The sequence below is a fragment of the Lutra lutra genome, chromosome 5, assembly GCF_902655055.1.
Source record: "Lutra lutra chromosome 5, mLutLut1.2, whole genome shotgun sequence".
NCBI classification, from domain to species: domain Eukaryota; kingdom Metazoa; phylum Chordata; class Mammalia; order Carnivora; family Mustelidae; genus Lutra; species Lutra lutra.
The window spans coordinates 33,622,795-33,643,630 of NC_062282.1; the positions used below are offsets into that span (position 1 = coordinate 33,622,795).

The following is a 20,836-nucleotide window of genomic DNA, read 5'->3' on the forward strand; positions in this document are numbered from 1 at the left end:
GTCAAGCATCTGATCCTTGATTTCAGCTCAGATCATGATCTCAAGATCTTGACATCAACTCTGTGTCAGGCTCCAGTGCTTGAGAGTCTCTCAGCCCCTCTGCCCTCCCCACTCATGCTCTTTCTGTCTCCCAGAAAAAGACAAGACAAAAAAAAAAACAAAAACAAAAACAAACAAACAAACAAACAAAACGCAGGGCAACTGAACTAACATTTCCATCAAAATTAGCAGGTCTCAAGGTGAGAACAGGTAGATTTTGTGTTAAAATTAAGAATTATAAAAAATAAGGAAGAATGAACAAAGCATAGACAATGAAGAGAGCACCACCCAGTATGAATTTTGCAAATCAACAGAAACCCACGGATTCAGGTCAGAAAGGCAATTAAGCTCAGTCGGTTCAAAAACACTGAGTTGGGAACAAGGAGCAAAGTTATACTGACAGCTCTGTAGTTAGAAGACTGAACTTTGGAATCACGGACACCTAGTTCTAATCTCAGTTCCACTAGTTATACAACCTCATGCAAGTAACTTAACTTCTCTGAAGCTGTTTTGAAACCATAAAAAAACACCTATATCAGGTTCATGGGCTTATACATGCAAATACACACAGAGTGGTTAGTATACTGTCGATACACAGTAAGCTCAATAAATGGTAGCTCTCTTTATTGTAGCATGATGAACCATCATCATCATCACAACCATTACCTGACCACCACCAAATGTAAGCTTCATGAGGTCCATGACTTTTGTGTGGTTTGTCATCCCAAATAATAGAAGTACTTAACACATAATCAGTACTCCATAAATATTTAATGATTTACCAAAATAAAAGTATCTTACTTTTCAGAATAAGGACACTTGCTATCATCAAGTCCACCATTTTCACCCTTCCCCAAATGGCACTTCAGAGTCTTGGTAAGAGTCCGTATTATCCACTTGAAAATAACTGTTGTTGAAAGGCCATATTTTGTTGTGTTTTTCATTTCGCATGCAGAGAGCAACCACTATAATAATCTTTAAACCTGAATCGTAACATCTGCCCTGATATCTTTTCACCGAGTTTGAAGACATTTATAGCTTTTACTCTTATTGTGTATGCAAATAACTAAGGAATACCCCACTGTTTCTTCTGCTCAAAGTTAAAGAACCATTTAGCTGAATGAGAATAAATAACTGTTTATTTGCAACCTTTCTCTCTAAAATATAAATGCTATCAATTTGGAAGAGCCTGAGAAAACAACAAAAACCATGGATGCATGACAGGCCTACAGGATTCTGGCATACTGGGAATTTCCAAACGCAGCACACATTACCTTTGCAGAATGCTCCATGGTGACCACCACTTTGGTCTTCGCACTGGACACTAGATCCATAGCCCCTCCCATTCCTTTCACCATCTTCCCCTGCAAAACAGAAATGGAAAAGAGGATGTAATTATTTTTCACTTCTTTTGGTATGTGGCAGAACAAAATTAACTGGCAAGAATAAGTCACTGGAATAATGAGTGAGAATAACTCACTGACCTTTATTGCTTAGTACTAGAACCTTTAGAATATTAATATTCTGTTATTCTATTATTCTATGATTGAAGGATAAGTTCAGGACGAATACTTTGATGTCATTTTTATTAAATGTGGCTAACGTTACTTTGTTGATGATATACTAGCGATAAGACAATCAGTAGGTAAGAAAAATCTTAAGGGGTGCCTGGGTGGCCTAGTCCTTAAGCATCTGCCTTCAGCCTGGGTCATGAACCTAGAGTTCTGAGATTGAGTCCCGCATCAGGCTCCCTGCTCAGCAGGAAGCCTGCTTCTCCCTCGCCCATTCCCCCTGCTTGCGTTCCCTCTCTTGCTGTGTCTCTGTCAAATAATAAATAAAATCTTAAAAAAAAAATCTTAAAGAAAAATCTTAAGAACCATTTCAGAATTCTGGCACTTTATTACTACAAAGATAGGAGACTGAAATTCACATACCCCTGACATCCAATTCCTTCTTTTTAAACACAAAATCAGCACCACTGAGTCTTCAATTGCAAACACTTTCTAAAGCACTCTCTTGGATTTCCTACAGATTAAAATGTCATTAGGTAGTAGGCTAAGGCACTTACGGTGTTTCGCCAGTAATCATTAATATGAAAAGGTGGGTCTGTCTTTCTAAAACTGAGCATTTATCTTGCTCTTAGAAAAATAAGCCAAACAAAACAAAAAGCATATTGCTGTTAAGCAAAAACAGAAAACAGAAGCAGAGTTCAGGGCCTTTCACCATCACCATTCTATTTTTGTTCACTTGTCCATCTCCTCATTCATTAAACATTTAGCAGCCACATTCTATGGGCCACTCTGAATAATTCCCACTGTCTGTTCTGTCTCCAGGTTCCAGAGCCTTGGAAGAAGCAGGTATTGCCAGAGACGATGAAATAAATTCTTACTCAAGTATATTGGAGGGAAATATCTTCTAACATTGAAACCTCCTTAAAATTTTATTTTTTTAATCCAAGTCCTCTTGATGATTTGACAGTAAACACTCAGCTCCTTCTCCATACTTTCACAGTGACAAGTAGAAGAGGCAATGCACTCACACCGTGCTTTCAAACATAGAAGTCTCAAGTTCTCTGATTTCAGAAACATTTTAGAAGCCAATGCCAACACCACACAAATGTGAATTAGGTGTGCATTATATAAAGGAAAGGAGCAAGTGGTCAGGATGTCTTCGTGGTCCCATCTCCGCTAAATGAGATGGGCAGCGGCTGGAAGTGGCTGTGGAGTGGCATGGCAGCGGGAGAGGAGCAGGGAGCAGGGCAGACATGGAAGGTACAAAGTAAGTCTGTCTTCAGACACGTACATTTCAGTGAAGCAGAATATCTATGTAATTTTATGCTTCCATGAGCCATGCCTTCATTCTTAGCTGTGATTTTAATAAGCTAGGTATATTATTTTCATAATATTTCTGTAGAGAAATATATATTCTCTACCTTTATGGGATGAAATGTAAGTAATTCAGAGATGGAAGCAATCAATGTCTATCATAAACTCCAGTACTAAGGAAGTTTGAGATTTTAGAGCATCAAAGGACATTAAAGCAAGTCCATTATAGAAATGAATTAACCTGTTGTGGTAAGAACATTCATCCAGTCTCAGCTTTCACATTGTTCTTGGGAAGACTCTAAAGGGATAAGTGCTAGCAGAATGAAGAAGCCAAAGAAAAGCAGAAACTAAACTATCATTTTAAAGACTTCTTGAATTTAAAAAAAAAAAAAATCCTTGAATTAGAATATACTAGAGGCAAATTTTTCTCACCTGTGGCACAACAATGATAGGTAAAAGCTTATGCCAACCTCTAACAAGAAGCTTGTCCAATTCAGATGAATCTGATTTATACATTTTAAATCATTGTCAATTGTTTAAGAAATATTTATAGAACATGTACTGAGTACAAAACACTGTACTGGCAGGAATATAAAAAGCTACAGAACACGGTAGAAGAACTGTCACTTTGTTTCTGCTAAAAAGAACATTCTTGCCCATATACACCAGCTCAGGAGCAGAATACTGGAGATCTGGCCCATGAACCCCGTGAACACTGGCAAATTCTCTGAACTATCTCTGAATCTGTTATCTATAAACCAAGAGTAAGAGTATCTTTCCTCTCCTAAAGCTGTAATGAGGAGTATGAGATAATGTATGGAAAATTGCAGAATAAATAAAATTTATAAATGCACTGACATATATCATCATCCAGTTTGGTTTGGTTTACTGACTGTCTAGTATGAGCTTGTCACTGTACTGAGTGCTAGAGTTAGAGATGACCACAGCAGGCCTCTTTTGTTCCTAAACTCCATCATTAGGGGGAGGAAAAGCATCCATGAGTAATTAAGGAGATCTGGACCAATCTTCCTCCCTCAAAGACTTATTTATTTATTTGAGTGAGAGAGAGAGAGTAAGAGTGAGAAAGGGGGGAGAGGGAGAATCAGATTCCCTGCTGAGTGGGGAGCCTGACTCGGAGCTCAATCTCCATGACCTGAGCCAAAAATCAGGAGTGTGATACTTAATCCACTCAGCTACCCAGGCACCCCAAATTTCCTCCCTCTAAAAGAAGCCTTGCCACAACTCCCTCATCCCCAAGAGCCTGGTGCTGAGGGCCTCCCCCCTTCTACCCTGGCACATTTGCTAATTAGTCTGTGATTATAACACAGTGAATTTCAACTTTTTTTTTTTTTTTTCATCTTGTAAGTGCTTGGATGAGTGAGGAGTGAAAGGATTAAACGGACGTAGGCATGTACAAGTCCTAGCTGGGCAGTGAGGCTGCCAGTGGTGACTATGCCTGGGGAAGCAGGAGGGGGAAGAGGCGGCTGGGGAGGGGTGGAGAATGGATCTCACAGAGGAGGTACTTCCCCAGAGCAGGGTGCCAGATGGCCCAGAGAACAGCAGCATCGCCTAGGAGAAAGTATTTCCAGCAGGTTAATAGGAACACCTTCAAATACTTGGTTTTCCTGTTTTTTAAAGTAAGTTCATTGTATTGGAGAAAGAAAATAACCTCTTCCCTTCCACTTCAGTTCCCAGGTGATTTCTGAAACAGAATCAATTACGAAAGGAAAACAGTTCATTCTATCTATCCCAGCAGAAAGAAACAGGGTTAGATGAGACTTAACTCTCCAATGGTGGGAAATTCATCACTGCCCTTCAACCCACCTTAGCCGCCACGCTTTTGGGGCTCAATAACTTGCATTTCCCGGTCTGCATTGCAGTAGGGGTGACCCTGTGTGTGAGTTCTTGACAATGGAGCGAGGAAGGGGATACCTGTGATTTCCAGGCCCCTTATGCTCTTTTGCCTTCTGCAATCTGGACATTGACATCCAAGGTGACCTTGGAGGATGACTGAGCTTCCTCCATCCTTCGGGGTTTTTCTGGGTCTTTAAATCACTGTGTGCAATAGACCCCACTTACTACTTACTCAGAAACACACTGCACTGTTCGATATGAGTGAAATGCAAATGTATAGGGTGCTAAGCCATTGAAATTGGGAGTCTTATTCGTTATAGCAGCTAGTGTGACTAATATCATGATATGACGCCCAAGTGAGTTCTATGGAAGGGACAGAACTGGATGTAGAATCACAACCGTTATATCTGTGCAAGAGAGGAAGGAGCAGGTCTCTCGCAGGGACACCATATCTACTTCTTCCTGACAGAGGAGACTATGCCAGATACCAAAATTTACCTCTCTATCCCCATGTCCAACACAATGCTTGCCAGTTTACAGAGACGAGAAACAGACCTCACAGCCATCTCTATCTCCCTCCCCCATATCCAACAACCTATTTGACACACAAAACAAGACACTGATAAGACAGAGAAGTTACGAAGCTAAAAATACACCTTTACATAAATCACAAGAGTGAAACTGATTCTTAGAGAAAAATAGGCCTGTGATGCAGAAGAGATTCTGGGCATGATTGAAGCACTGGGCCAGGGTGACACGAAGCGTGCCTTTCTTTAAAATCTCATCAGCAAACATACATTTCTTGAATGGTGCAACTTTAGCTCTGAAATGTATTTTGGCTAGCATAATGGAGAGATGATTGCTGGATACTCACTTCGTGGCCAACTCATCTTTTTGCCATTAAAGACAGACTCCGGTATCAAGTATGCAAAGAACACAGCAATAAGATGAACTAGAAATGTTATATACTCTATTATGTCACAATTACAAATGTTTCTAAAAAGATACTGACTGAAGCATTATCCTCAACTCACGAATATTTTTTATTCAAAGTCAATTATAAACTAGATAGCAAAATGGGAATTAAGAATAAATAAAAGATACTAACTGAAGCATTGTCATCAACTCACGAATATTTTTTATTCAAGGTCAATTATAAACTAGATAGCAAAATAGGAATTAAGAATAAAAGATGAATATGGTTATCTACTTTTTTTCTAGAAAGCAGATTTAAACTGAAGTCAATATTTTAAATATATTTTACTTGTTACTTTGATTCTATTTTCTAATAGGAGAATTTGAAAGAAAATAAAGAAATAATGTTAATAACATGACATAAAAAAAAAACTCAATGTACCAAGTACAAATTTTAAATTTCATTCCCAAAGACAGTAATTCAAGCTCAAAACATCACCTTTGGTGATGTTTTAAGGTTTTTACAGAAAGGCAAAATGAATATATTTGAATAGTTCTGTGAAATCCTGTTTAAAATACAATATAAAACATACTAAAAATGATTCTTGCCATCACCTTTATCATTCATATATAGGTAGAAATGGCTTATTTGTAGATTTGTTACCTATATTCTAGTCTTAAGTGAGAAACAATGTACAATATAAACAATTTTTTTTGGTCATAGAATTTTTTTTTATTAACATATAATGTATTGTTTGCCCCATGGGTACAGGTCTGTGAATCATCAGGCTTACACACTTCACAGCGTTCACCATATCACATAACGTCCCAATGTCCATAACCCAACCACCCTCTCCCTACCCCACCCCCCTCCTGGCAACCCTCAGTTTGTTTTGTGAGATTAAGAGTCTCTGATGGTTTGTCTCCCTCCCGATCCCATCTTGTTTCATTTTTTCCTCCCCTACTCCTCAAACTCCCCATTTTACCTCTCAAATTCCTCATATCAGGGAGATCATATGATAATTATCTTTCTATGATTGACTTATTTCGCTCAGCATAATACCCTCTAGTTCCATCCATGTCGTTGCAAATGGCAAGATTTCATTTCTTTTGATGGCTGCATAGTATTCCATTATATATATCTAGATATATATATGTATCACATCTTCTTTAACCATTCATCTGTTGATGGACATCTAGGTTCTTTCCATAGTTTGGCTATTGTGGACATTGCTGCTATAAACATTCGGGTGCACATGCCCCTTTGGGATCACTACATTTGTATCTTTAGGGTAAATACCCAGTAGTGCGATTGCTGGGTCATAGGGTAGGTCTGTTTTCAACTTTTTGAGGAACCTCCAAGCTGTTTTCCAGAGTGGCTGCACCTGCTTGCATTCCCACCAAGTGTAGGAGGGTTCCCCTTTCTCCACATCCTTGCCAGCATCTGTCATTTCCTGACTTATTAAAAATTTGTGGCCTTTTTTTTTTTTTTTTTTAAGATTTTTATCTTTAAGTAATCTCTACAGCCAGCATGGAGCTTGAACCCAAACCCCTGTGATCAAGAGTCACATACTCTACTGACCAGGCCAGCCAGGTATCCCTAACTACAGAAACAATTTTTAAAGCATTTTAAATTAATGTTATGTGACTTACTGGAAAATGTTAACTGACCGGAAGAAAAAGGGAAAGATAGCTGTGGAGTGATTTAATAATAAAACTAGGTTTTGTGGCTCAATACTAAACATCAGAAAGTTCAGTACCTACCTCAGTCCAAATGTAAGCCTCTTTCTTTTTTTTTTTAAGATATTTATTTATTTGACAGAACAAGATCACAAGTTGTAAGCCTCTTTATTTCTATTATGAAATATTCTGTGAAAGAAAGGGCCTCTACACACTCTCCTAGCTAAAGACTAGGAGTGAGGAAGATAAGAAATATAATATCAATATTTGTTTAAATGTAAAAGAGAGGTTAGAATTCCGTTTTAGAGAAAATAAAAGATTTACAATTTGCCTTAGTTTTTCCAAGTTATAACAAAGTTACAGTAGTAATATTTCTCTTTGCCGCATTGTACTTTGTATTCAAAACCAAGAAAAATGTGATTTTTCCTTTCAAAGATTAATTGTATTTCCCAGGACAGGTGGACTGATCACGTAAACCAGCTAATACAGAGCTAGAAATATAACTGCAATCTTTATTACCAGGTAAGTTAACAAAATCGTTTGTAACAAATCTCAGTTATCAATCATAATATGGGCTTAAAAAAAAGGAAAGCATGTAAAAAAGCAGCACTTCTACAAACTCAAAACTTCATTTAGTAAACTTTCTCATTCCTGTTCTCTGGGGGACTTTGTTACATCAACTATCCACCTGGCTCCAGTTTCTCTATCCTCCCCACTCTGTAGCTCCTCCCTGCTGATTCCTTGTGCGCTAAAATCTCCTTTCTGCCTTGACCATGCTTTCGAAGTGAGAACTACTCTCTCAGGTTTCTAACATTTAACTACCTGATTCAGTAGACATCTCGTGGGTTTACTTTACTATATCCCTGCACCTTTCTACTACATTTTATGCTTTTTTTTTTTCTTTGCCTTTTTTCTTTTAACCAACTCCTTGAGATACTCCCCTGGTCTTTCTATTTCAAGGCTTTCTGGCTCCTTCCCAGGATCCCTTTTCCCACCCCAGCTTTGTGTGCTGGCCAACTTAAAAGTTCTGTCCTTGACCTTCTGCTCTTGGCTCTACTTTTTCTCCAACAGTGACGTCATCTGCTCTCCTGATATAAACTGTTCCTGTCTCCAATGACACCTAAAGCCACATTTCCAGCTCAGATCCTTCCTCCAAGTCTCAGACTTCAATAACCAAAAGTTTCCCAGTCTTCAGGTAGCACAATCTACAAGCTAATTTCCAAAATCTTTTCCCCTTATTCCTGGGCACATTTAGACATTTTCCAGCCTTCCTGAGGTTAGGATTGGTCATGTGAATAAGGTCTGGCCAACAGAGAGTGGGTGAGAGTGACATATAATAAATCCAGGGTTGGACCACAAAGCCTTCCAAGTGTCATATAATAAATCCAGGGTTGGACCACAAAGCCTTCCAAGCACTATGGTTCCATGTTCTTCCCCTTTCTGCCAACTACACGTTGAAAATGGTGGAGCCATGGATAGAAGGAATCTGAATCCCCAAATCAGTGCACAGAGAGCTGCCTGCCAATCATGGATACTCCTTTGGGTTCTGTGTGAGACACCAAAACTTCTTTATGTTAATTTGGACATGCCTCTGCTCAGTATAGTCCAAGTTAAATAACGTGTCTTTTACCAAGTCAAATATCATCTACTTACTAACTCCCTATCTCAGCTGGTGGCCAAACATCCACATCAAGGTCCAAATCAGAGACTTCCTTATATCTCTTAACTCTCCTTCATGATCTATGTGAAATCAACCATTCACAAAGAACTCCAATTTTTCTAGTATTTCTTGACTTTTTGCCACCAAAGATCCTTCTGATTTCTCCCGAGTGCTGTAACAACATCCCTAATAGTCAACCGACATCCAGCCTTTTCTCTCTCAAACCTTTCCGACAGCCATGCAAATAATCTCTCTAAAATGAATATGTTATGTTATTCCTCTACTTAAAACCTTTCAGTAGTTCCCTAGTGTGCCAGGGCAGAGTCTAAACACCTCAGTCGGAATACGAGGCCTGGGACAACCTTGCCTCAACCCTCCCAAAACAGATCCCATTTCTGTGTTGGGAATAGTGAGCTGCTTGTGCATAGCATATGGCTTCACACTATGCCCTAAGCACCCATCCTCATTCTAGTAAGTGTACTCCAGATCATCATTATGTGTCACATCTCGACTACTTCTTCCAGGAAGTTTCACAGGCCTCTGCCCCACCCCATCAACAAGATTTGATTAGGGACCTCTCTTGGATGCTCCCACAGCAGCCTTGCTTATCCCTATTGTAGAATCTGCCAAATGACCTGCATGAACATCAGGACTGATGTTCCACTGGCAGTTAGTGGGCAGGCCATACAGGCAGTTATAACTGAAATTCTTCCTTATGAGAGACACCCTAACCCCTCCCTTCCCAACGCCACCACCATCTAGCTACTGAAAATACAACAGTGGGCCTCCAAGACCCTATCCAGCTATGACTACCCTCTGTTCTGACTGATCACATTTATTCGGATTAAATCGGTGTCTATACACTAAAGAAATCAATTAACTTCACACAGAAAAAGTGAGTTGCTTCTAGCAATTAACTGCCCTGATTCTCTCATTTTGTAAAAGTATAAATACCACTCAATAGTGTCTAGAGTTCACTTATGAAACCTCATCATTCCAAGTAAAGAAAAAAACTGCAACGCACATAAAATTGATTGTGAATCATTAACTCCACCTTTGTACAGGAGATCAGTAAGAATTTATTAGGTGAATAGTTAGAAGTATGAAACTTTCACATTTTCTTTTCTTAAGTTATAATCAATGGGTGACTAGGTCTCTTTTGGTTATAAATGAGGCACTTTGGATAGGTTAACTTCTTTGTACAAGATCAGACAGACTCACATTCTATTCTATTTTACCGAATTAATAAAATGGACAGGAGAAAAACTTTGTTATTCTTAGCTCTGTTTCAAAGCTATAATTTCAGTTTTCATAGAGTCAATTCATAATTCTGCCAAGATGAAAACAGACATCAAAGAACCTGGCCAAGGGACTTCACCTTGTTTTATCAAACCTCCTACAGAAGACATCGATGGAAAGAGCTTGAGCAAGTGCTCCAGGATACATAAAAGGGGATTTGTTTTTATTTAAAATGATTAAGGATTATTACATATGAATAAGTAATATTTAATTGAATTTATTAAAAACAACTAAGTACTGGAGTTTCTGGTCTTGTAAATTATCCAGAAACAGAATAAGCATAATACTTAAATGCAAGGGTAAGTTATCTTCTACATTAACAACCTCTTCCTTCCCTTGGATCACAGACAGAAATGTATTAGAATCACAGGAAATTGCCACGTATGACCATGTGTGACCTACAAACACAGGAATTCCATATGGTCCGTTCAAACTCATGTTCTAACAATGGGAAAACAGATTCCATTTACTATCACAGAATTTATCAAAGGCTGATATTATATTTAGGAGTTCCCTAGATAATCACAACGTGTCATGTAAAAATACAAATTAAAAGGTAACAATCATTTTTATTTATCTGCGTGTATAAATGATAAAATATATCAATTTCTTCAACAACTCATTCACATGGAATACAAAATTATTACTACTTCTTTTCAGAACTAGAAAATAGTTGTTTTCAGAAATTTTATTTTCTGATTCCTAAAATGGGACATGGGTTGGTTGGGATGGAGGGAGAGGTCTGAGAACAAGAACCACAGGCTGGAACACAGTTGCTCCATCACCTTCTCCCTCTGTCTGCAAGCTGTAAGGCACGCAGTACCAGAGTTACTGCAATTATGCCACCATCTCTGACAGCTGGACAGAATTCCCAGAGAGAGACACAGGGACCAAAGGAACAGTATTAAGGAATACATGGAAATCATTACCAGCATTTTTAATCCACAGTAGAAAAGATTTTTAAAATAATTTAAAAGATCATTTAAAAGTTAAAAACAAGACAATGTATATTGTATATTATGTATATTAAGTGTGGGTGCCCTATTAAGCAAGTGTTAGAGGGTTAGATGCAAGGACATGAGACTGCTTTGACTCCACACTTAATAATTACTCTATTTCTTCCCAAGATATCCTCCAGAGTCACCTGATGACCCAGTTTAATGACTGCCCCATACCTCCTGGGAGTTAACAGCTATAAACATTCGTGTCAAACTGATAACCCTTTAGTCATTACTGAAGAGTCTTTTTTTTCCCTCCTGTGCCAAGTTCCGATCTGTAACATGTTGACCTGATGACTCTGACATGAAGGCAGAGTGAAGAAAACTCCCACCTCTGGTAGGAAAGCATACCCTATTCTTCAGGACTAGGAAAACCATGGGCAACATCATTCCACAGAGATTCAGATCCTGGGGCCAGTATGTGGTCTAACCCCAAGAGGGAGAAGCACACCATCTTTCTGAGAATAACCCATCCTGAGAACAACAGAGAAAGCTAGAGAGCCATGTCACCATGTGTGTGTTGAGGGGGTGGGGAGCCCTAACATCACAGGAACCAGAAATCAAAAGCACAATTTTTCCTTTGAGGACTCTGGAACTGAAAGTGCATAAGAGCCAAAATGGCTCCTCCTAAAACTGGGGAGAATAAGGTGGAAACCAAGAACTTTTTCAAACACTAAAAGAAGTTGAGAAAATTACTTCAGGGAATTTGCCATGAATTTAATATTTTTGGGAGATCTATAACAAGGGATATTATGGGAGCATAAATTAATCTCTACCTTCTTATCTTTTCAAAAGCCAGCTCTTGGGTGACCAAAAAGAGAGAGAGAGAGAGAAAGAAGAGAGAGATGATGCTGGGAAAAAAATGAAAAGTGAAGTGTCTTTAAAGATTTATTTATTTAGGGGTGCCTGGGTGGCTCAGTGGGTTAAGCCTCTGCCTTTGGCTCAGATCATGATCTCAGGGTCCTGGGATCGAGCCCCATATCGGGCTCTCTGCTCAGCAGGGAGTCTGCTTCCCCACTCTCTCTCTGCCTGCCTCTGCCTACTTGTGATCTCTGTCGAATAAATAAATAAAATCTTTTAAAAAAGAGAGATTTATTTATTTTTTTTAAGAGAGAGACAGAGGGAGAAAGATAGCTCAGAGGGGAGGGGCAGTGGGAGACAGAGAATCTCAAGTAGGCTCCACACCCAGCACAGAGCCTGACATGAGGCTTGATCCCACAACCTTGAAATCATGACCTAAGCCAAAATCAAGAGTTGGACACTTAACCAACTGAGCCACCCAGGAACCCCAAGAGAAGTGTCTTTAAAGACAAGTAATAAGAAAAAAAATTTGGGGGGGGGGGAGATCTTGGTAATGTAGAAATTAAAATACTGGAACGGAATAAAAAAGTAAAAATATTCTTTTGAAGTTAAATACAAAGAAAGATTAAAAGAGTAGAAATATAGAGAAACAAATACACTTTAACTCATTTCCTAATACACCAGGGTTTTAACCCCCTAAATTTCATAAGTTTCTGATCTTGATGCTCTGATACTTTATCTCTAACTTCTATACTACTAGAGATGGGTATCACATACATGACAAAATAGTATTAAAAGCCAATGCGTGAGTAAAAAAACTTGATTATTTCAAAAAAAATCTAAAAAAAAAATGGGGCACTTGGGTGGCTCAGTGGGTTAAGCCTCTGGCTTTGGCTCAGGTCATGATCTTAGGGTCCTGGGACTGAGCCCCGCATCCGCATCCGGATCTCTGCCCAGTGGGGAGCCAGCTCGCCCCCACCACCCCGCCTACCTCTCTGCCTACTTGTGATCTCTGGCTGTCAAGTAAATAAATTAAAAATCTAAAAAAAAAACAAAAACAAAACTTGATTATTTCAGATACATGTTATCTGGAGCCTAAGTTGAAGGGTATTTTAAATCTAGTACATCCTCTGGTGAGTAGCCACAGTTACAGTAAGAAAGGAGAATTTTATTGCTTTTATTGTTAACAACACCTCGTGGGCAGACATGACTTCATTCACATTCACCTACAACTCATGCATGGCAAATACACAGAGCTGGGGTGTACTTGCTAGAAATTAATTTTATTCCCAAGAATGCTGTGTTTAGGTCCAGTATTTCAAAGGAAAACAGTCTCTTAATAATCACTCTGACACAGAGCTGTCCAGGGAAGAGTTATTTTTTTTCCTCTAACCTCAGGAAAGTTCTTTATTATTCAAAGCTGTGTGACTGTGGGTTAGTACAAGTGTATTTTATATTACTGTACTTTGCACATATTCTATTTTTTACATATTAAAGGTACATGTCAACCCTGCATCGAACAAGTCTACTGGAGCCATTTTTCCATATTTGCTCAGCCATATTTGCTCAGCTCATGTCTATGTTATATTTTGGTAATTCTGGTGACAAATTTTTTTGTTCTTGTTATGGTGATCTGTAATCTTTGACTTTACTATTGTTTTGGGGTGCCATCAGTCATACCCACATAAGATAACGACCTTAATTAATGTTGTGGGTGTTCTGACTGTTCCACCAACTGGCTGCTCTGTCATCTCTCTCCCTCTTTTCAGGTCTCTCTATTCCCTGAGACACAACAATATTGAAATGAAGACAATTGATAATTCCACAATGGCCTAAGTGATCAAGTGAAAGAAAGCTTTCTAAATCAAAAGCTAGAAATGATTAGGCTTAGTGAGCAAAGTACACTGAAAGCTGAGAAAGGCCCAAAGCTAGGCCTCTTGTGCCAGTCGGCCAAGCTGGGAACGCAAAGGAAAAGTTCGTGAAGGAAGTTAAAAGTGCTAGTCCAGTGAACATACAAATCATAGAAAGTAGAACACCTTACTGCTGATGTGGAGAAAGTCTGAGTGGTCTGGATAAAAGATCAAACCAGCCACAACAATCCTCTTCAGCTAAAGCCTAATCCAGAACAAGGCCCTATCTCTATTCAATTCTATGAAGGCTGGGAGAGATGATGAACTTGCAGGAGAAAAGTCTGACACTAACAGAGGCTGCTTCATGAGGTTTAAGGGAAGAAGCCGTTTTTATAATGTAAACTGCAAGGGGAAACAGCAAGTGCTGATGCAGAAGGTGCATCAACCCCGAACTAGCTGCAGAAAAATAATGGAGATGACTCTACTGAACAGGTTTTCAATGCACATGAAACAGCCTTCTGTTGAAAGATGCCATCTAGGACTCTCATAGCTAGAGAGAAGAAGTCAATGAGTGGCTTTACAGCTTCACAGGACAGACAGATTCTCTTAGGGGCTAACATTGCTGCTGAACTTATTTATTTAATTTTTTAAAATTACGTTGTGTTAGTCACCATACAGTATATCATTAGTTTTTGGTGTAGTGTTCCATGATTCATTGTTTATGTATGATACCCAGTGCTCCATGCAATATGTGCCCTCCTTAATCAGGCTAAGCCTTCCCCCCACCCCCTCCCTCTAAAACCCTCCGTTTGTTTCTCAGGGTCCATAGTCTCTCATGGTTTGTCTCCCTCTCTGATTTTCCTCCTTTGATTTTTCCCTTCCTTCTCCTAATGTCCTCCAAGCTATTCCTATTTACCATTCCGAAAAGCCTAGGGCCCTTAAGAATTACACTAAATCTACTCCGTGCTCTATAAATGGACACAGCCTGGATGATAGCCCCTCTGTTCACAGTATGGTTTACTAAATATTTTAAGCCTACTGTTGAGACCTACAACACACACACACACACACACACACACACACACACACACACACACACACAAAGGTTCCTTTCAAAATACTACTGCTCATTGACAATGCACCTGGTTACCCAGGAATTCTGATGAAAATGTATAACAAGACTGTGGGACATTCTACAGGACATCTGACCAATACTTCTCAAAACTGTCAAAGTCATGAAAAACAAGGAAAGATAGAAACTGCCACAGAGAAGTCTTTTTCTCAGAAGAAATGGTCTTCTCCCAGAGAAGACTAGGGAGATATGACAATTAATGTAATGTGGTATCCTGAATTGGATCTTGGAAAAGAAAGAGAACATTAATGGAAGAATTGATATTAATAGTAACGTACCTGAAAGACTTTTACACCGAAAATTGTAAAACATTGATGAAACAAATTAAGATACCAAAAAATGGAAAGACATTCCATGTTCATGAACTGGAAGACCTAATATTGTTTTAATGTCCATATTACCCAAAGTGATCTACAGACTCAAAGCAATGCTCAAAATACCAATGGCAATTTTTTTTAACAAAAATAGAAAAAAAATCCTGAAATTTATATGGAAGCACTAAAAACCCCAATAGCCAAAACAATCTTGAGAAAGAAGAACAAAGCTGAATTTGTTTTCCTGAAATCACTCCCTGATTTCAGAACCTATTACAAAGCTACAGTAATTAAAACAATTATGATATTGGCATAAAAACAAAAAGTAATGGAACAGAACAGAGAGCCCTAAATAAATCCAGCCACGTATAGCCAACCGATCTTCAGCATGAGTGCCAAGAATACACAATGGGGAGAGGTAGTCTCTTCAACAAATGGTGTTAGAAAAACTGGATTATCCACATGGGAAAGAGTAAAGTTGGAATCCTATAGGAGTAACAAATGCGAACAAAAGCAAAAGTAGACAAGTTGAACTACCTAAAACTAGAAAGCTTCTGCATAGCAAAGGAAACAATAAAATAAAAAAGCAACCTAAGGAATGGGGGGAAATATTTGCAAACTATACCTCTGATTAGGGGCTAAGCCCAAAATACATAAGAACTCTTACAATAGCAAAAAACCAAATAGCTCAACCAAAAAATGGGCAAAGGACTTGGATATTTCTCCAAAGACATACAAATGGTTAACAGTTGAATGAAAGGATGTTCCATATCACTAATCTCAAAAAAAAAAAAGTTGCAACTTAAAACCACAATGAAGTATCACCTCATACCTATTATCCAAACAAACAAATAAACCCAAAAGGTAAGTGCTGACAAGGATGTGAGGAAATTAGAACCCTTGTACACTATTGGTGGGAATGTAAAATGGTACAGCTGCTCACAAAAAATAGTATGGTAGTTTCCCTCAAAATTCAAAATAAACCAACCATGTGATACAGCAATCCCACTCTTCGGTATACACCCAGAAAAACTGAAATCAGGATATCAAAGGGATGGCCTGCACTCCCATGTTCACTGAAGCATTATTCACAATAGCCAAGATATAAAACAGCCTAAATGTCCACGGACAAATGAATGGATAGAGACAAGGTGGTGTATACATACAATAGAATATTATTCAGCCTTTATTATTTTTTTTAAAGATTTTATTTATTTATTTGACAGAGAGAGATCACAAGTAGACAGAGAGGCAGGCAGAGAGAGAGAGGGAAGCAGGCTTCTTGCTGAGCAGAGAGCCCGATGCGGGACTCGATCCCAGGACCCTGAGATCATGACCTGAGCCGAAGGCAGCAGCTTAACCCACTGAGCCACCCAGGCGCCCATTATTCAGCCTTTAAAAAGAAGAAATCCTACCATAGGCTACAACATGGATAAACCTAGAAGACATTATACTAAATAAAATAAGCCAGTCACAGAAAAAATACTGCACGATTCCATTTACACAAGGTATCTAAATAATCAAACTTACAGTAGCAGAGAGTAGAACCATGGCTGCCAGGGGCTAGGGGAGAGCAGGAAATGCAGAACTATTCAATGAGTATAACGTTTCAGTTATACAAGATGAATAAATTCTAGAGATCTGCTGTACAACACTGTGCCTACAGCTATAATACTGTATTGTGCACCTAAAAATTATACTGTTTTGTGCACCTGAAAATTGAAGAGGGTAGATCTCACGTTAAGTCTTCTTATTACAATTAAAAAAAGAGAGACCAACACCCCACCCCCACCCCCAAAACAGTAATATAGCAATGTGTGTCTCTTACTTTTGACAAATGTACCGTGCTAATTGAAGACTGTAATAATGAGGGAAATTGGGTGAGGGAATATGAAAACTCTTTGTGCTAGCTCAGAAACTTTTCTAAAAATCTAGTTTTTCCAAAATATAGTTTATGTTTTTAAAAATCTCAGTATGTGGCATGTTCCTGTGGTTTTTGTTTTTTCACCAAAATCAAAACAAAACGGAGATTAGTTCTCCGATTTCCCTCTGTGAGGGCCTCTCCTAATAACTCTTCCAGCTTATTGCTAAAAACCTCTGTAAATTCTAACTCCCTAAAAACAAGTAAATTTATGACTGTTAAAATGAATCCGTGCTTTCTTTTTGGTTACAATGTTCTCTTGTCATAAGTAAACTTTATTTCTTTGCAGGACCCACCATTTACCAATGCAGAGTACACTAACAAAACTACAAGTTAGTAGCTGGATAAAGAATAAGATAGTTCTGAAAGGCATATGTGGGTTTTTGTTGTTGTTACTGTTTTAATTTTATTTTTTCTTCTTACCTTTTGACCCTCCTTACCTACTTCTCATAGCCCTATCACCCACCTCTGGCGACCACCAAACTGTTCTCTGCATCTATGACTTTGCTTTTTGTTTTCTTTTTCTATTCCACATATAAGAAAGATCATATAGTATCTGTCTTTTTCTGACATTTCATTCAGCATAATGCTCTCAGGGTCCACCCAAGTTATCACAAACAGCAAGATTTCATATTATACGGCTGAATAATATTCCATTATAGATATACCACCATTTCTTTATCCATTCATCCATCAATGGACACTTAGGCTGTTTCTGTATCTTGGCCATTGTAAATCAAGCTGCAATGAACATGGGGGTGCATATATGTCTTTGAGTTAGTGTTCTTGTTTTCTTCAGATAAATACCCAAAAAGAGATTTGTTCATTCATATGGTAGTTCCATTTTTAATTTTTTGATGAACCTCCTTAACTGTCTTCCACAGTGGCTGCACCAGTTTGCATTCCCACCAACGGTGCACAAGGACTCCCTTTGTTGCAAATCTTGCCAACACTTGTTACTTCTTGTCCTTTCGATAAGCCATACTAACAAGTACGAGGCAATATCTCACTGTGGTTTTGATTTGCATTTCCCTGATGATTACTAATGTTGAGCATCTTTTCACCTGTGTGTTGGCCATATGGATGTCTTCTTTGGAAAAATATCTATTCAGAACTTCTGTCCATTTTTAATTTTAAAAAATTTTTTAAAGATTTTATTTATTTACTTGAGAGAGGGAGACAGAGATGGCAATAGGGAGCCTGACACGGAGCTTGATCCTAGACCCTGGGATTATGACATGAGCCAAAGGCAGATGCTTAACCATCTGAGCAACCCAGGTGCCCCTCTTCTGCTCATTTTTAATCTTTTTTCTTTTTGCTATTGAGTTATAGAGGTTCTTTATATATTTTGGATATTAACCCCTTATGGAATATATAATTTGAAAGTATTTTTTCTGATTTGGTAGACCGCCTTTTCATTTTGTTGATAGTTTCCCTTGCTGTGTTTTATTTTTCCCAACAAACTCTACTATCCAAGTTACTGTTATTTTGATTAGCTTGTCCTAATGATAGCTTAGATTTCTGAGAAAGTATTTAAAAAAAAAATTCAAACATGGTAATGAGGACCTTTATACAAAACCATGTTCTGCAGCCAGATTATTACAAGTTTGTAAAAACTAAAAAAATAGACTGCACCTTTGTTCTATGACATATAAAATACCATTTTTAAAAAAAATTTATTTGTTTGACAGAGATCACAAGTAGGCAGAGAAGCAGGCAGAAAGAGGGAAAAACAGGCTCCCTACTGAGCAGAGAGCCCGATGCGGGGCTGGATCCCAGGACCCTGAGATCATGACCTGAGCTGAAGGCAGAGGCTTAACCCTCTGAGCCACCCAGGCACCCTTAAAATCCCATTTTTATTTTCTGCTTTTGCTACTTCATCTTTCTTGTTATGGTTTACTTTTTCCATACTGAGAATCTTTTAATAAACACAATTCTATGAACATAATTTCTCATTACCTAAATAGTACTTGCAGAAAGTAGATATAATTCAAGTTTTCTTTTACAAAAAGATAAAAATTGACAAGAAAAATTTAAGTACATTACTTGAAGTTAACAAGTCAGAAAAAGAATTAGATAAAGTCTTTCCCTAGTTTCAAGAAAGAGGTAATTGAATCCCCATAGAAGATGCTTCCTATTTTAAAATATTCATTATGTTGAATTTATTGCACTATTTTTCTTTCTTACTGTTCCTAATCTGTTGGGTGATGTTAATAGATTTAGTTAAGAAGCACAAAGAAAGCCTAGAGATGCCCTATGTAGCTTCAGTTTAAACAACTTCTAAAAAGAAGTCAGATCCTTTAGGACCTAAATCATAGTGACAACTCATCAACCAGAAATTCCTTATCCAATACTGTTAGTGTTAAACGTTGTAATTCTAATCTAGAAATATGCAAAACACATAATGAATGGCTAAAAAACATATCAAGTCTCATGTTCCTAAATTAAAGTGTATGAGTCTCCATCAAAGGACTCTATGCCAGGCCTTCATGCAAAACATATTTACTTTTTATGCACAATTGTAAGAAAATTAATGTTTTCCACCCAAAAAATTTTTTTTAGAAATTGGTACTTACATAGCTTAATTTGGATGATCTGAAAAAATGATATATATGGAATATCTTATTCTTAATAGTTCTGTTTAAATAAAGTATTATTATAAATATTCTAATGATCTAATTGAGTTAACAAGTGAAAAGATGAGCAATGCTGAATTTACCTACACAATAAAGTTCAAAAGTGCTATCTTTTGGGGGCGCCTGGGTGGCTCAGTGGGTTAAAGCCTCTGTCTTCGGCTCAGATCATGGTCCCAGGGTCCCGGGATCGAGCCCCACATCAGGCTCTCTGCTCAGCAGGGAGCCTGCTTCCTCCTCTCTCTCTCTGCCTACTTGTGATCTCTGTCTGTCAAATAAATAAATAAAATCTTTAAAAAAAAATGTTATCTTTTACTTAGGAAAATTTAAGTATATTGGCTGAGCGGGGGGGTTGGGGTGGGAAGGAAAAAGAAAGCTAAATGTAAAATCCTGATGATTTTGCCTGGCATTCTATTTTGATAGTGAAGGTCTAGAAAGAGGATAAGATGTGATACGGGAAACTGATACTCAATCTCAACTCCATATGCCTCTAATAATATAAATTTACCAAGATAACTCTAGGGTTGAAAGATTTGTTAGATCTTATGACACCTAAATAGAAGCCAACTGTCTGTCTGGTTCTTAACAGCACAGCCATGATCGGATCTGGCACTGTTCCTGTGGCTCTCTTTCATACACATAACAGTGCTAATATGATCAAATGCTGGAAGTCTTTCTAAAAAATTATGGAATCAAAATGAAATCAAAACTAGAATTAAAAATTACCCAAGAAATGAATAACTGTAAGAACTTTATGTCTAAGTTTATAGAATGCAATTTAAAATTATGGAGAGCCCTAAATGTTTTTATAATTAAAAGAGAAAGCTTAAAAATAAAATCTATAACTAGTATAATATTAAATAGAAGATAAATAAGAAAAAGGATATTAATAAATTAATTGTTTTTAAGATTTTT

The 20,836-nt window shown here is 37.9% G+C and overlaps 1 protein-coding gene across 2 annotated transcripts in view; it reads right to left on the reverse strand.

Annotated features, from left to right (window-relative positions):
- OXCT1 (3-oxoacid CoA-transferase 1) overlaps positions 1 to 20,836 on the reverse strand; it is a 343,538-nt gene that overhangs the window by 19,395 nt on the left and 303,307 nt on the right. For both annotated transcript variants that reach the window (XM_047730975.1, XM_047730974.1), the window contains one exon: positions 1,314 to 1,403. In XM_047730975.1, coding sequence (XP_047586931.1) covers positions 1,314 to 1,403 — 90 coding nt within the window. The remainder of the gene's footprint in view (positions 1 to 1,313; positions 1,404 to 20,836) is intronic.